At 40.5% G+C, this 14,860-nt stretch overlaps 2 protein-coding genes across 4 annotated transcripts in view; one reads left to right on the forward strand and one right to left on the reverse strand.

Annotated features, from left to right (window-relative positions):
- Window positions 1-5,173, reverse strand: part of stam2 (signal transducing adaptor molecule (SH3 domain and ITAM motif) 2) — a 15,104-nt gene extending 9,931 nt beyond the window's left edge. For all 3 annotated transcript variants that reach the window (XR_012952081.1, XR_012952082.1, XM_076085084.1), the window contains exons 1-5: window positions 4,995-5,173; window positions 3,210-3,294; window positions 3,038-3,113; window positions 1,353-1,448; window positions 524-670 (exon numbers count right to left, since the gene is read on the reverse strand). Coding sequence is in view for 1 of the 3 variants with exons in the window: in XM_076085084.1 (XP_075941199.1) it covers window positions 524-670; window positions 1,353-1,448; window positions 3,038-3,113; window positions 3,210-3,294; window positions 4,995-5,034 (444 nt within the window). In the remaining 2 variants the exon portion in view is untranslated. The remainder of the gene's footprint in view (window positions 1-523; window positions 671-1,352; window positions 1,449-3,037; window positions 3,114-3,209; window positions 3,295-4,994) is intronic.
- A 1,386-nt stretch (window positions 5,174-6,559) lies between these two features.
- On the forward strand, window positions 6,560-14,551 carry hacd2 (3-hydroxyacyl-CoA dehydratase 2). Its single transcript, XM_076085093.1, has 7 exons — window positions 6,560-6,766; window positions 8,842-8,959; window positions 9,899-9,917; window positions 11,107-11,195; window positions 11,596-11,717; window positions 13,500-13,678; window positions 13,978-14,551. The coding sequence occupies exons 1-7, from the start codon at window positions 6,642-6,644 to the stop codon at window positions 14,058-14,060; spliced, it is 735 nt and encodes a 244-aa protein (XP_075941208.1). The 5' UTR covers window positions 6,560-6,641; the 3' UTR covers window positions 14,061-14,551.
- The last annotated feature ends 309 nt before the right edge of the window (window positions 14,552-14,860 follow it).

Here is a 14,860-nt window from a genome sequence, read left to right on the forward strand (position 1 = left end):
ACGTCTCTACGTCACTCCTCCTCAGTCCAAATATGGTCACTTCCTGTTCACTGGTTGCAAAAAAAACAAGATGGTGACGGCCGAATTGCTGAACTCGAGGCTTCAAAACATCCACAAAGCAACGAGTGACCTCATGATGACTACGTCCACTTCTTATATAGACAGTCTGTGGTTAGTCTTTATCTCATTAAATCAACTTAGGATGCTTCTAAACTGGTGATTTATTTCCCCTTTCACACAAAGTTCTCGGTAAACTACTGGGTTTAACCTTCACACACGGACTACAAGTGCCAACCGCCGTAAAAACTCCACAGAAGAAGAAGAAGGTCAGACGTCTCTTATTTTTAGGAACATGGCAGGCGAAGAGCTGCTTTCATAATCAATGTAAATGTTCTTATGATGTAATTTAATATCCGACAAGCTTGCGAGAGCATTTCAGGGATCAGCTGCATGTGTGAAAGGGACTTTTTTTTTTTTTTTATGTTCCTTAAAAATCCTCCCGTTGTGGATGATGTAACCGTACCTGTGAGGACGCGGTGGGGAAGCTGACGCCCTCCTCCTTCAGAGACTTGATAGTGGCGCCGATCAGGCTGAGCTGTGGATCCTTCTGGAAGCCTTCTGCCCACTCCACCATCAGAGCCTTCAGCTTCTCACACACCTTAGGGTGGGCCTGCAGAGGACAGAGTCATGAGTCTATCTGGGACACCTCAGTTAGAGGAACAGTGTGTCACATGTAGGGGGGGTTTAATGGTAGATATTAAATATAATATTCATAACGATGTTTTAATCAGTGTATAATCACCAGAAACTAAGAATCCTTATGTTTTATTTGGCTTAGAAAAGTAATTTATATCTTTATATGGAGTGGGTCGTCTTTAGGAGTCCGCCATGTTTCTACGGCAGCCCAGAATGGACAAACACTAACAGACACTGGCTCTAGGTGCTACAGCCCCGGTGCTCCATAACTACGCTCGTTAATATACGTGCAATCAAATATCTGCGAGTAAAAAGCCAATACTTTATCAAAACATCTGTGAACATGTAAACAAAAGTGAAACCTAATTAAATACAACTATGTATTCATGTAGAAGAGCAGAGTATTGATAAGAGTAGCTCCTAGTAATAATTAAATCCTAAAGATAACTCTCTACTCGTAGGCCACCGTAGTTCTGGAGGAGTGAGCTGAGGGTATTTAGTCAGTTGCAATATACAACCTCACCACTAGATGTCACTAACTCTCACACACTGCTCCTTTAACCTTCTCCAGAGTGCGACAGTGATCGTAGTCGTGAGTGTACAAAGAGATGACAAACAAACATGGTTATAAAGTAGCAATAATAAAGTCCACATACTCTGCTCACAACGCTCCGTACTTCACTGGCAAACTCCCGTGAGCAGATTTCCAAGTGGAATATTCTGCCGCAGTTCGACACACAAGCACCGAGCAACTGTAAGAAAAAAGAAAAAGAGATTAAACAGCTGGTATTATAAAGGAAAAAAGAGATTAAACAGCTGGTATTGTGAAGGAAAAATGAGGATTTACTTTCTACCACTCACATAAATGAATTAAAACAAAGAAGGCGTTAATAGAAGGTGAAGCTTTTGTAATTATGAACGATATTAATGACAGAAGAGCTCTAATGATGTGAGTGAACACGGATGTCTAAATATAAAGCAGGTCACGTGACAGCATTGGCTCATGATGACTCAGACAGACTGAAGCTTCAACAATAGAAACGAGATCAACTGCAGATCAACTGCAGATATAACCAACTATAAAATGACCAAAATATCATATTCATATTTCGCCACGAGTGAGCCGTATCCGCACTCCGGTAGGAGCTGCCGAGAGAAAGCTGCATGCTAACAAAGGAAACCGAGATGCCAGAAAGCCAATTCTACACAGATTCCGGACAAACACCAGAAACACAAACCGCTTTATCGATTATTATCAGAAACGCGCCTCACCTTTCGCCGTTTTCTTGAAGACAAAGCGTAAAATCCCGGGGTTTTCACTCAGATATCTGTTCAGCGGATGTCCTGTTTGTCATAAATCTGTTTCCGTGAATACAGGGGGTGTAATCTAAACCAGGGGAGCAGGGGGTAGGGTTTGACTTTCGGCGTATCGGATTTTACTCTTCATGAGAGACGGCGCTTTGTTGATTCTGACTGGCTAACCGTGCTGTCAATCTTTTCCACATGGCTCTAGCTCAATTATATTGGCTCCAACGCGTTGAAAGAGGGGTCATTCATTGAAATCGACCAATGGGCTGCTGAGATAGAGCCCTGCGTACACAGAGGACTGGAATCTAAAATAAATCCTGTACGCAGAGACACACAGAGAGGGCTCAGAGAGGACCCTGGCTCTCAAGATGAAGCCAAACTGCTGTATTTGGATGTTTTGAACACCATTAGTGATAAAACAAGTGAAATATATAGTTATATAGCATATCAAATTAAAATGGAACAGATGGTTCCAAAATGACCATTTTGGTGACCTTGCCTGACCTCTCTGTACTTACACCTCTCTAACTTTGTTCTGCTTCACTTTATCAAAGTGAACCTTTGCAGAGAGACTGTTCACATGTTGTGCTATGATTTGGGAGAGGTTTAAACCTGCAGCTGCATCATTCCAAAGAAATAATAACAATAAAAATGCTTTTTTTTCAGGCGAACCTGAAACTTTTCAATTTGAGCTGTGTGCCATCTTCATTTACTCTTAACCAGTAACGTATACACTGATATTTACACATCTGAACAAATCTCACAAGTGTTCCCTTTATCATAACACCAACATTATTCAAATAGACCTTGTGTTTGCAGAGATAGACTCTTTTTAGTACGGGTATGCAATTGTCCAGCAGAGGCCTAAAAAATAGGGCTAGGGTTCAACAGGTTTTAATATTGTCCCAGTTAATGAAGCCGAACAACTTAATAATACCGACTGGATATTTGTCTCATCATCTTGGTTTCTCGTTACTGTTTTAATGAATGTGTGGGTGGATCTGGTGACATGAAAGCAGAGAAACACGCTCACATTGAGGGCCTGCATGGCAACGTGAGGCACTTTGTGGTTGACTCTCTTCATGATGGATCTCAAGCTGTCCTTTGCTCTGAAACACAAGAGAACAGAGAAGAACTCAGAGATAACGCCGCAACAAACTGTCCTTTAGACCAGAGATGCTCCTGTGCAGGTCATGATATCTCACCCATTGGGTGTCGTTCCGATCTTGTCACAGATGTCCATGATGATCCCCCAGTCGTCTGCTGTGTTGGTTTCATTGGTGGACTTCTCTGAAATGTGACAGACAGACACACAGAGCAGAAGGTCCAGTGAGAACAATCATCCTCACTGGCATCACGGCTGTGCCCACCGCAGTGGGCGAGTGTCTGTCTGTCTGTCTGTCTCTCTTACTATCGGTCTGTCTTACTGTCAGTCTGTCTGTCTCTGTGCTGACTGCAGTGGGCGAGTGTTACCGTAATGAACAGCGAGCGCTGAACCGACACAGTTTAGATCTAATGTACCAGAAGGTTAAAGAAATGCTGAGAGTTCTAGAAGAGTTTGTTTGTGTAAGAATCCAAAGTGAGCTGTTGAGTCCAGATGTTAAGTATTTTAGTTCGTGATCAGTTTAGTAGGTGATGGCCTAAACAGCTGCACTCATTAAATGGTACAATATTTGCCTCTTTTTCCTTTAGTTATGTCATATTCTATGAACGTATATAGATGTTTATGATGGTAGTGAAGGAGGTTTCCGTCTGCTGGAACACGTTAACAGGAAGTCATTTAAAAGCACATTTCCAGCTCATAGTAACTCTGTAACGAACACTCAGACTCAGTAAAGTGAGACAGAGAACGGTTGTCTGTGAGTCAGAGACAGATAAGAGTGATGACATCGGTAGTTTGCATGTGTTTTACATCCGACTGTGACTATAAGAGGAAAGACATATTATACATACATACATACCAACACTTCATAATCAAACGGACTAACAGTAGTAATGAGTCTCAATTAAAGCTGAAGCTACTAGTTGGTTCATTTAAATAGAAGAATTATTGTCAAACATTCTGAGTGGAGAGGTAAACTAAAGATTATTTTCATCAATCATTCATTTGCAGATTATTTCTCTTAATTTATTGTTTGATCAATACAATTTTAAATACGTAAAGCCCAAAGTAACATCTTTAATTAAAGTGCCTGCTTTTGTTTAACAGTCCACAAGCTTCATATTCACTCAACTATCACAAAAGACGAGGAAAAACATCTTGAACTAGAGAATATTTGGCACTTTTGCTAATTTTGATAAAAATAGCTGCAAATCAATTTTCTGTCATCTGGCAAACCCATCAATCCATGTCAAATAATTCCAGCTGTCCTTCTGATATTTGATTAAACATTTAAGTGAAAAGCAAAACTATCAAATTCTAGTTTAACATTAGTTATTCTAAACTGAACTGACTTCTCAGACAAAATGTTATTCATCTGTAAAAATGTATCAATAAACACAATTAAGAAACGAATAATGTTACAGTATGACACTGTCTCTCTCTCTCTCTCTCTCTGTGTGTGTCTAACTTGCTGTCTGTCTCTCTGACTGTCTGTCGGATTCTCTGTCAGTCTCTCTGTCTATGTCTCCGTCTGTCAGTCTCTGTCTCTCTCTCTCTATATGTCTGTGTCTCTCTCTCTAAATTAGTCGCGAAATCGAAAATAATCTCCATATAACGTTAGATAGAGATTGTAAAATGATCGTTAAGTGTCTTAATCCCTCGGTAACATAAAACATATACAACTAATAGACCTTTATAACCAATGTGACAGATTTAACTGACGTTAGCCAGTCACGGTTTAACGTTATCAGACTCAAAGTTACAACGCTAGCAGCGAACTAAAAGAAGCTAAGCTAACGTTAGCTTCGAGTGTTGTTGGCCCTTTCGTTAGCTCGACGTTAGCACGTTAGCTTCGTTAAAATACTGAAAACAACCACCGAAAACTCACCGACATCTTGGTCAAAAGGATTTTGGGCGAACAAAGGCATACTGACGAGTCAACAAGCAGCCGGACTACGTGACAAAAGAAGAAGTACCGTTATGTGTGTGATTAAGAGACTAAAACCTAAACAAATGTCTCTTCCTTGTCCATTAGCTTTAAACTCGCACCAGTTGCTCTTCCGGGAAAATTTGGCTGTCTTGATTAGTGCCTGAACAGAATTATTAAAGCCCAATAGAGGGCAGTTAGCAAAAGGTGCTTTATGAATACGTTTAGTGCGATTAATACGTGTTTTATTTATACTATTGAAAGTAAAGCACTTTGACATAAATTCCTTAAAAAATACGTAAAATACTTGGCACTTTATTAAACACCTGTGTTCACACAAAGGACACTAGTGAAACACTGACACTTAGTGGGGAAAAGAGGAATGTGCGCGTTAAAGATTTCTTTAATTATGTCCATCATGCATATTTATGTTACTCCTGTTAAATACATACATTTAATTATAATTATATTATTTTGGGAGTTTACATGAGTAGGCTACCCAACAGAAAATCAAAGTAATATGAAACGAAATAATCACAGAATAAACAATATGACTCAAAAAAAGGACATGCATTACTTTAAAAACTTGGCTGAAGAATATATATTATGGATTTATTAGAATGTCTTTATTTTTTGGGTAGTATAATATAATGAAAATTTTTTTTAAAAATCGTGCTACCCAGTTGGGAAGCCCCTATTGCAGCGTTTATGTAGTCTGGAACGCGCAAATAGGGGGCGCGCTTTTCGAAGAGCGTCTGATGCAACTAGAGGAACCAACAAAGATATAACGTTAGCTCAAGATAACTCATTTACTATTAGTCCTAAACAGTCTGTGGTCCTGATCCATCCAGTCTGTGGATACACAGGGACGGATCAAATTCATTTAATTCACTCAAAGATAAAAGGTCTGAAACAAATAAATGAATAAATACAGCCGCACATTGCGAGGACCAAATTGTTAAGGTGACGTTTGAGCGAGAGCGTCTTAAAGCGAAGGCGGAAGTACGGAGCAGTCGCTTCTCTCACTTTCAGGACCACACTTCCGGGCCTTTCTTCTTCGTTTCCTGACTTCAACCAGAGGAACCAACAAATAGTACAACGTTAGCTCAAGATAATTCATTTTCTATTAGTCCCAAACAGTCTGTGGTCCTATTCCAGTCTGTGGACACCCAGGGACAGATCAGCGTAATCTAATTCACCCAAAAATAAATGTTCTAAACAAATAAATTGCAGAATCAGTAATCTGTTTTAAATCACTTCTTAAAACACATTTGTACAGACTGGCTTTTATGTGATGTCGTTGCTTTTATGTTTTATTTGTATTTGTTGATTTTACTAAATTATTTTACTAAATATATATATATTTATATATGTTTTATTTTTTAAAATTTGTTTTATAAATACAGCCACACATTGCGAGTACTCACTTTTTAAGGTGACGTTTAAGCGAGAGCGTCTTAAAGCGAAGGCGGAAGTACGGAGGAGGTGTTCCTCTCGCTTTCAGGACCACACTTCCGGGCTCCCTTTCTTCTTCGTTTCCGGACTTCGGTGAACCTGACAGCCGCTGTCGTCCAGGGCCTAAAGGACCGTGTTGAAGGTGTTACAGTCATGTCGGCAGCTGGTCCGGGGACCAGCAAGACGGCGCACGGCGATGTGGCCGCGAAGAAGAAGAAGGGACCCGGTGCTCTGGCAACGGCCTACCTGGTCATCTACAACGTTGTTATGACAGCGGGGTATGTAGCGCGTGGTTCAGTGTGTGTGTGTGTGCGCGCGCGTGCTGTTGAGCAATACAGCTGTAATTAATGGGAGCATTATTTCCTTCTTTGTAATGTTACAGTGTTATTTTTAATCTGCACATTGTAGGTATTTATCTTTGGAAACACTGCTAGTAAAGGTGTGCAGCGGTTAAAAACGTCCCCCATACGTGCAACGGCTAATACAGATTAACGTTAGACGAGCAACGAAACCACGTGACTACAATAAAATACAATACAATACATAAATAATAAGACGGATGGTTTATTGTTCAACCAGAAAGTGTGTGTTTTTAAACTTGCATGGTCATATTATGTTTTGCAGGACAACGACTGGATTTGAGTTTAATTCATCATAAAAATAAAATATAAATATAATAAATTAATCAAATGATGCAGAGATAACAATGGAAAAAAATTGCAGGGAGAGGAAAACAAATATGTTTTATTATAACATGAAAATCAATCAGAGTAAAGTTAGGACTAACATTTAAGTAATTAGTCTATTAATAGATTAGTTGATGAATAAACAAATAGCACAAAATGTCAAAGGTCAGCGAACTGACTCCTCAAATGTGAAGATGTGTTGCTTTTTGCATTATTATCATTGTAATATTAACATAACAGACTCATATATATATATATAATTTATTTATATTTAATAGACATTTTTGGAGTTTTGGAAGTTGGTCGGACAAAAACGCAACTTTTTAAAAACATTTCATAAACATAGTTTCTCTGTAAATTGAAAACATTTGAATCAATAATTAAACTAAAGGATAATTGCAGCTCTAGTTAAGAACCTTAGAACCATGAATATTGTTGGTGGGATGTTTGGAGATTAAATGTGAATTTTTTATATATTTTTAAACCAAAGCATGAATGTTTTCCTCTCAGAAACAAATACACAAAAACATTTATTTTTGCAAGAATTTGATGTTTCTGAAATGCATCCACAGTAGAATGGAAGGAGCAGAAGCAGTGCTCTGGGTCACTGTAAGTAAACAGCAGAGATTATTCACATCGTTAAAAGTCGAGTAGAGATAATGTTGCCGGTTGTATGTGTTTAACCTCGTTAGTCGGCTCAGATAACGAGCTGTAAATGTTTAAAAGCAGGACGGCGTTGCACCATGACCCGAGTCTCTGCGTGTCTTTACTGCCCGCTCGTCTCCCTGTTGGTAGGACGGTGGGCGTTGTTGGCTCGCACACAATGTGACCGGTCGGGTCACATTGTGGAGGCCTCACAGGGACTGCTTTGTGTTGGAGGACGTGTTAGGGTGTCGCACACACTCGTCCGATGTGGCGTCTGCATTCAGAGGAGATAAGAGCACGAGCTCATTCTAACTGGTTCACTGCATTACACATTATGCATTATTATTATATGTGTTTAATACATCAGATGTTATGAAACCCTTATCAGACTTATCAGTTGTTAATATTTGCAGAAAAATAAAACTAATATTTTTTAATAATATGACATATATCACATTTCAACAAGGCGATTGAAAAGACTTTACATAAAACATCAAAAGAAAAGAAAAGAAAACAAGTTTAAATAGAATAAGATAAGAATAAAAGTTTCAGTGCAAGAAATTAGGAAACAGAAAAGTCTTCGTTTAGAGAGATTCAGTTATTGAACATGATGTAAATGTTCAGTTATTAAACATATATCCACATTAGCTTTATGTGTCAGCAGATATTCAATAGTATTAATAATAAATAGATTTCTGAATACAGGTTTAATACGGAGTATTTGTTGTTTAGTTTTACTATCATCTTTGGTTATTAAATGTCTTCATCAATCATAAGAAATCGTAATTCAAGAGGTAACTTCTGTCATTTATACGTCATAACTCTTCTGAAGCACAATATTTAGAGCTACACAGTATCGAAGGACTCATTTGATAAGTGTGTGTGTGTGTGTGTGTGTGTGTGTGTGTGTGTGTGTGTGTGTGTGTGTGTGTGTGTGTGTGTGTGTGTGTGTGTGTGTGTGTGTGTGTGTGTGTGTGTGTGTGATAAGATATGAAGACACTGATGTATCCCCCCCCCCCCAGGTGGCTGGTGATCGCGGTGGGTCTGGTCAGAGCGTACCTGGCCAGAGGAAGCTATCACGGGCTCTACTACTCCATCGAGAAGCCGCTGAAGTTCTTTCAGACTGGAGCTCTGCTGGAGGTGAGATGAGCACAAAGGGCCGTATACTTATATACTTATGTATATATATATACAGTGTGTATATACAGTGTGTATATATAAGCAGATATTTGGGATTTCCTGATAAGGAAATAAAAGACGATCTTTATTGTGTTGAGTATTGAGTCACTGTAGCCCACTCATGTTATTCTGTGTTATTTATGAAGCTGCTACACAAACATCGGTCCGTCGTCATGGAAGTGTAGTCGGATAGTCCGAGCGCTGCGGTTCATGAACTCCTTATGAATTCTCCTCCTCGTGACGTCTTCTGTACTGTCGGAGCGTGTTGTTGGGTTCAGGGTCACGGGGCTTCTTATCTGCAGCGTGTTCGGTGCGTCGTCTCCAACACGGAGTTAAAGGCACAGAACCAGATGCATATTTATTATGACTCTTTGTGAGGTTTCACACTAATAAACAGCCACAGTGGCTGATAATCAATGAGACGCATGAAGACCACTGCTGGGTTAAAAAGAGATAGAAGAGAGTTTCTAGTTTCCTCTCACGTGTTGCTCGATGCCGAGCAGCGTGAGGTGTTTCTATTATTCTGTCCAGACGCTCGTGAAGGTTCCTCACTGAAGGATCTAAGAGTCCTCCATGATAAGAGCTGAGGAAAGGTGCTTCAATGCTTCCTTTCCTTATCTCCTTTAGCATAGGAAACACTGGACCTTCCTTTATGAAAGGAAAGGAGATGATGCCGACCCACAATTCCTTGCAGCGGCAACATTTAAAGTGACGCAGCATGAAAACAAACAAAATGTTTGTCTCACACAGGTTTAATAATTCATACAGTCATAAAGTCATGAGATTCATAATGAACATGAAGAGACGGTGACAACCAGCTAGTTTCATTTATATGTTGTTCATCAGTAATAAATAATTCTGTGAGTTACAATAATCTGATGTTGTGTTTCCTCTTCACAGATTCTGCACTGTGCTGTCGGTGAGTCTTCATCAATACGTTTATTAATGTTAAAAGATCTGCACACCATCAACAGATCAACAATCAGATCACCGTCACAACAAGCAGAACAATCGACATTATAGAGACACGAGTCGACCAATCAGAGCAGAGCTGATCAGAGAACCAGAAACATCAGCATCGATATTAAACCAGCCCATAATAAACACAACACCTCAAAAACATGTATTTTATTTTGTACTTTTTGAGGTCACTGGTATCATTTCCCTGGTTTGCAAGATTAACATATATATATATATATATATATATATAACTATTGAGAGGATCTCAAAGTATATTTTCTTTAACATAAACAGAATCAGAGTTCTCTCGCTGTCATTTGGTTTGAGGAGTTGAATGAATTCATGTTTTTATTATTTCTTTACTGTATTTGTGATGAAACTAATTATTGTTTTCATCATTGAGTTTATGAAATGTGAGGCCGAGGTCTCTAAACCCAGAGATGTTACATGTAATATGACAAAGAAGAGCAGCAAACGCCACATTTAGAACATTAAACCAGCAACAATGAATCAATTAAAACGATGTTCAGAAGGTTAAATATTTGGAATATTATTGTTTTTCATGAATCCAGTGAAATAAGTTTCACTGTTTGATGTTTTACATCATAAATGATCACGACAGCTTTAATAAAGGATCTTCATTGTGAGCAGATAACAGAGTTTAGTTTCTTAAATCATTGCTCTCATCATTATTATTTATCTTTATTATCATTATTATTATTATTGTTATCATTATTATTATGATGTATTTGTATCTCACATGTAAATATGTGCAAACAAACAGAATCTGTTCGCTCCGGTGGTGTCGCTTCATTATCTCAGATTAATGAGGGATTATCAGAGGCTCCCTGCAGCTGCTGTCCACACACACACACACACACACACACACACACACACACACACACACACACACACACACACACACACACACATGCAGCTCTCTGGTCCTCTGCTGGCCGGCTGAAGACACTGCAGCAGCGTTCATTTCCTGCTTTCCTCTTTTAACAGATTTATATTTTATATTTCCTTCGTGGTCTTTTCAGACAGCAAGTAGACCATGAACAGAAAGACGATAAGTAATCCATAAGAGTACCAGTGTGGATAAAACCCGTCCCGAGTCTCAGTCTCTGTCCCTCCTCGTGTCTCAGGAATCGTCCCGTCCTCGGTGGTCCTGACCGGGTTCCAGGTCTTGTCCCGGGTCTTCCTCACCTGGGCCGTCACCCACAGCGTCAGGGAGGTACGAGCACGTCTGTTTCCTACCTTCTTAAATCACATCACAGCGCATTAAAGGACTCGATGTGAAGCGGGTTGTAAAGTGCTGATGTGCCGTTTGCCCTGTCGATAGATGGAGGAGCAGTACATGTGTGAGTAACGTCTCGCTGTCATCGTGCAGGAATGACTCTGTAGTGAATAACGGATGTTTCTTCTTCGTGTGTCTCTTGTTTGACGCTCGTTCTCTCATCTTTGCATCGGTTTTATTCTAACACCTGAGGATGGTGACCGTCTGCCTGCAGTGTGATCAGATGTGAAACAACCAGCATGAACAGTAACTCCTGCAGCGCCATGCCGGCCCGTCTCCTCCTCCTCTTCCTCCTCCTCCTCCTCATCCTTCTTGTGTGTTTGGTTTCATTCTGCAGGTGCAGAGTGAGGACAGTGTGCTGCTGTTCGTCACGGCCTGGACCGTCACGGAGATCATCCGCTACTCCTTCTACACCTTCAGCCTCCTCAACCACCTGCCGTACCTCATCAAGTGGGCGAGGTAGGAAGCTCTACCTGAGCGCTCACCTCTAAAGTCTACCTGCTGGACAACATGGAGGAAACAAGTCGATGCTAAATAACGTGATTTACTCAGAGCTGCTACTGAATACATGAATTATATCAGGTGCACAAGTAGAGCCTTAGTTCTGTTGACTTCATGATTTGTTTATTTAAAGTTATGGTTTCATGATATTCACGATGTATTTTCATCATTGAGTTTATGAAAGTAGTGAAAGGTAACGCCTTCAATTACTTTAAGGCGTTTATTTGTATTGAAGAAGACTTGAAACTAGAGATTGAGACCATAAACTCATGTTTACAATGTTTACTGAGGTAATAAATCAAGAGAGAAGTAGAGTCATTTTCTCATAGACTTCTATACAACCAGAGGAGTCGCCCCCTGGTGGACACTAGAGAGAATGCAGCTTTAACACATGAAGCTTTGACTTCACTTTTCAGAAGAGGTTGTCTGGTTGGACTGAGGACAGATTGGACGCTACAGTGACTCACTATCACCTCTCCAGGTTAAAAGTGGTATTGCAAGACAGAACGGGCCGCGGGCTAGCTGGTTAGCATGCTAACGTCAGTAGATATCTCTGTCTTTGACACAACGTCAACACTGTAACCTCTTCACATTATTTTTAATGATTTAAACTAAAATTTCTGGACTTATTTTACACGCTGCTAAAAACAACTCATCTAATACAGATGCATGATGCTGTAGCCAGCATCAATGATCTCCACCTCTCTGCCTGTTGGGATTCATCTCCTGCGTCTCCAGAGCTCTGGCTCTAATCATGTGACATCACGGTGATATGATGCCGTGTGACTCGTGTCAGCTGTTTGCTCCACTTCTTCACAGCAGCTCTACTCTGTGGTTTGAGATTGAACACTGAGAGCAGCCTTTTAACTTTCACTTTAAAGTATTTGTCAGACTGTGTTTACATGCACACTAATATTCTGAACGTCGTGTTGTCTGATTCACACGTGTGTGGTTATGCTGATGATGTTCAGGTTTTTAGTGCACTCAGATTACGCCTCTCAGTCAGTGGTTTACTGCACTTTGCTTGTTTACTGTCGGCTCTGTGTTTGCGTTTTAGCCCAGTTTAGCTAAGCCTGCAGAGCGATGACGACACGACTGCAGCTGGAAGAGGAGGGAGACGAACGTTACGTAAAGGACGAAGCTGTAGAGCGTCTTCATCGTTTCAGATTAATCACAGGATTCAGGGCTGCATGCAAACATGAATATTAGGGAGAAAGTTGTGCATGTAAGTAAAGTTAGTTTACTTGAACCTACTTGAACATATTCTCAAACATTCATCATATTTTCTTTGAAGAGATAAAAACTGAACTCTGGTGTTGCTGCCTCTGGCAACACTTCGCTTAGACTCAGAGAACTGTTGGTACATAAAGAGGCTGTGCAGCTCAGTGAACAATGAGCACAATGAACACAGACCAACAGGCACGGAGCACAGGATCAGGATCTATCGATGAATAAGACATTTAGACAACGTCCTCCTGACCTGATGATGCACACACGTCTTCTCTTCTGCTCCACGCACATTTTATAAGAACATTTGTTCTGCAGCTCCGTGTTCTTCCCCTCCGTCAGTTTGTGTAAAGCAGAAGTGTGCATATATGTTCTTTACTGGCCGGTCGGTTCACAGCATGCAAACAGTAACAACCTGACTCCACATCCATCCCGTCTCCCTCAGTGTTTGTCTGTTTGTACTCAGACCTGATGAACAATAATGAAGTATGATTCCTGGTTCCTCTGCTGCAGGTACACCTTTTTCTTCGCGCTGTATCCCATGGGAGTGAGCGGGGAGCTGCTGACCATCTACGCAGCGCTGCCCTTCGTCCAGAAGACGGGTCTGTACTCCGTCACGCTGCCCAACAAGTACAACTTCTCCTTCGACTACTACAGCTTCCTCATCCTCGTCATGATCTCCTACATTCCCCGTAAGCAGAGACGATGTTGTTCGTCCAGAAAAAACTATACAAATATTCAGAAGTTCACTGCATTTACCAAAGAAAAGAAAGTTTAGTTTTTCTTCTTGTAATTTCCTCATTTCTGAAGAGCACTTGATGGTTCAGGTGTGAACATGAAGGAAGGCTTGTTGATGCTGATTATTGATATGATTTATAATCTTAGAGGGAACGATCAACTTTACATGATTATTCTAATTTAAATAAAGAACATTTTAAAGTGATTATGATTTCTCATTACTCACTGACCCCCCCCCCCCCCCCCCCCCCAGTCTTCCCCCAGCTTTACTTCCACATGATCCGGCAGAGGAAGAAGGTTCTGGGCCACGTGGAGGACTACAGCAAGGTGGAGTGAGCCCGGCAGCTTCCTGAACAGAAACCACAAGAACCGACAGAAGAGGAACAAAAGTCACGTCTGCTTAAAGAAACACGAGCCGGGATCCAAAGCCGGCAGGAGATTCTAATTATCGAGCAACTTCCTTTGTTGTTGTTTTCCTCCAGCTGGTGTCCGGGTCGTATAGATGCTCACAAATCATCAACAAAGTCTGTTTGTACTTTTATTTGTATTTATGAAGAATACTTGTGTGTTTAGTCGGGCAGCGTGCAGCTGTGATGAGACGGTTGATCAGAACGACTGCACTGATAGCATCAATGAGCTCCTGTAGAGATAGACCCCCCCCCCCCCCCCCCCCATGAGATTAAAACACTCGTCCTGAAGCGAGGCGGTTTGTTGGTACAAACTTTGCTTCCAGGTTTGTGATTCCTTCCTCTTAGTTTTTGTGTCTTCTTTCAGTCAGAAGTCTGATGACATTCCTGTTCACGTTGAATAAACCTGTTTCCATTCTGTGCTCGCATGCTGTTCTATCGGCTCCTCTGCTGCTCGTTTGGTGTTTGTTTGGACGTCGTTCTGGTTTCCGTCTTCAGTCTCTCGGTGATGAGCTGTGTCATCTGATGTCTTCATTGTTTGATGTTTAGGTGCGTTATACGTTAATAGTGTGTTTTCATCACTCCTCCATCTAAGTGAGCAAACATCCGTCTTCTCATGCAATCACATTTTCTTTCTTTTTTATCTTTTTAAATTAACTCATTTTAGCATTTTTAGCTCAAATGAAGTGATGCTTTATATAAATAGAACACGCACACTTTCATTCAAGC

This window comes from Anarhichas minor, unplaced genomic scaffold, assembly GCF_050575085.1.
Source record: "Anarhichas minor isolate MPS153535 unplaced genomic scaffold, ASM5057508v1 ptg000138l, whole genome shotgun sequence".
In the NCBI taxonomy this organism is placed as follows: Eukaryota; Metazoa; Chordata; class Actinopteri; order Perciformes; family Anarhichadidae; genus Anarhichas; species Anarhichas minor.

Bases quoted from the DNA above. Each gene is read 5' to 3' on its own strand.
- hacd2 (XM_076085093.1), top strand. From the start codon at position 6,642: ATGTCGGCAGCTGGTCCGGGGACCAGCAAGACGGCGCACGGCGATGTG. The intron at 6,767-8,841 runs GTATGTAGCGCG...CCCCCCCCCCAG, and splicing joins AACGTTGTTATGACAGCGGG to GTGGCTGGTGATCGCGGTGG. The intron at 11,196-11,595 runs GTACGAGCACGT...TTCATTCTGCAG, and splicing joins TCACCCACAGCGTCAGGGAG to GTGCAGAGTGAGGACAGTGT.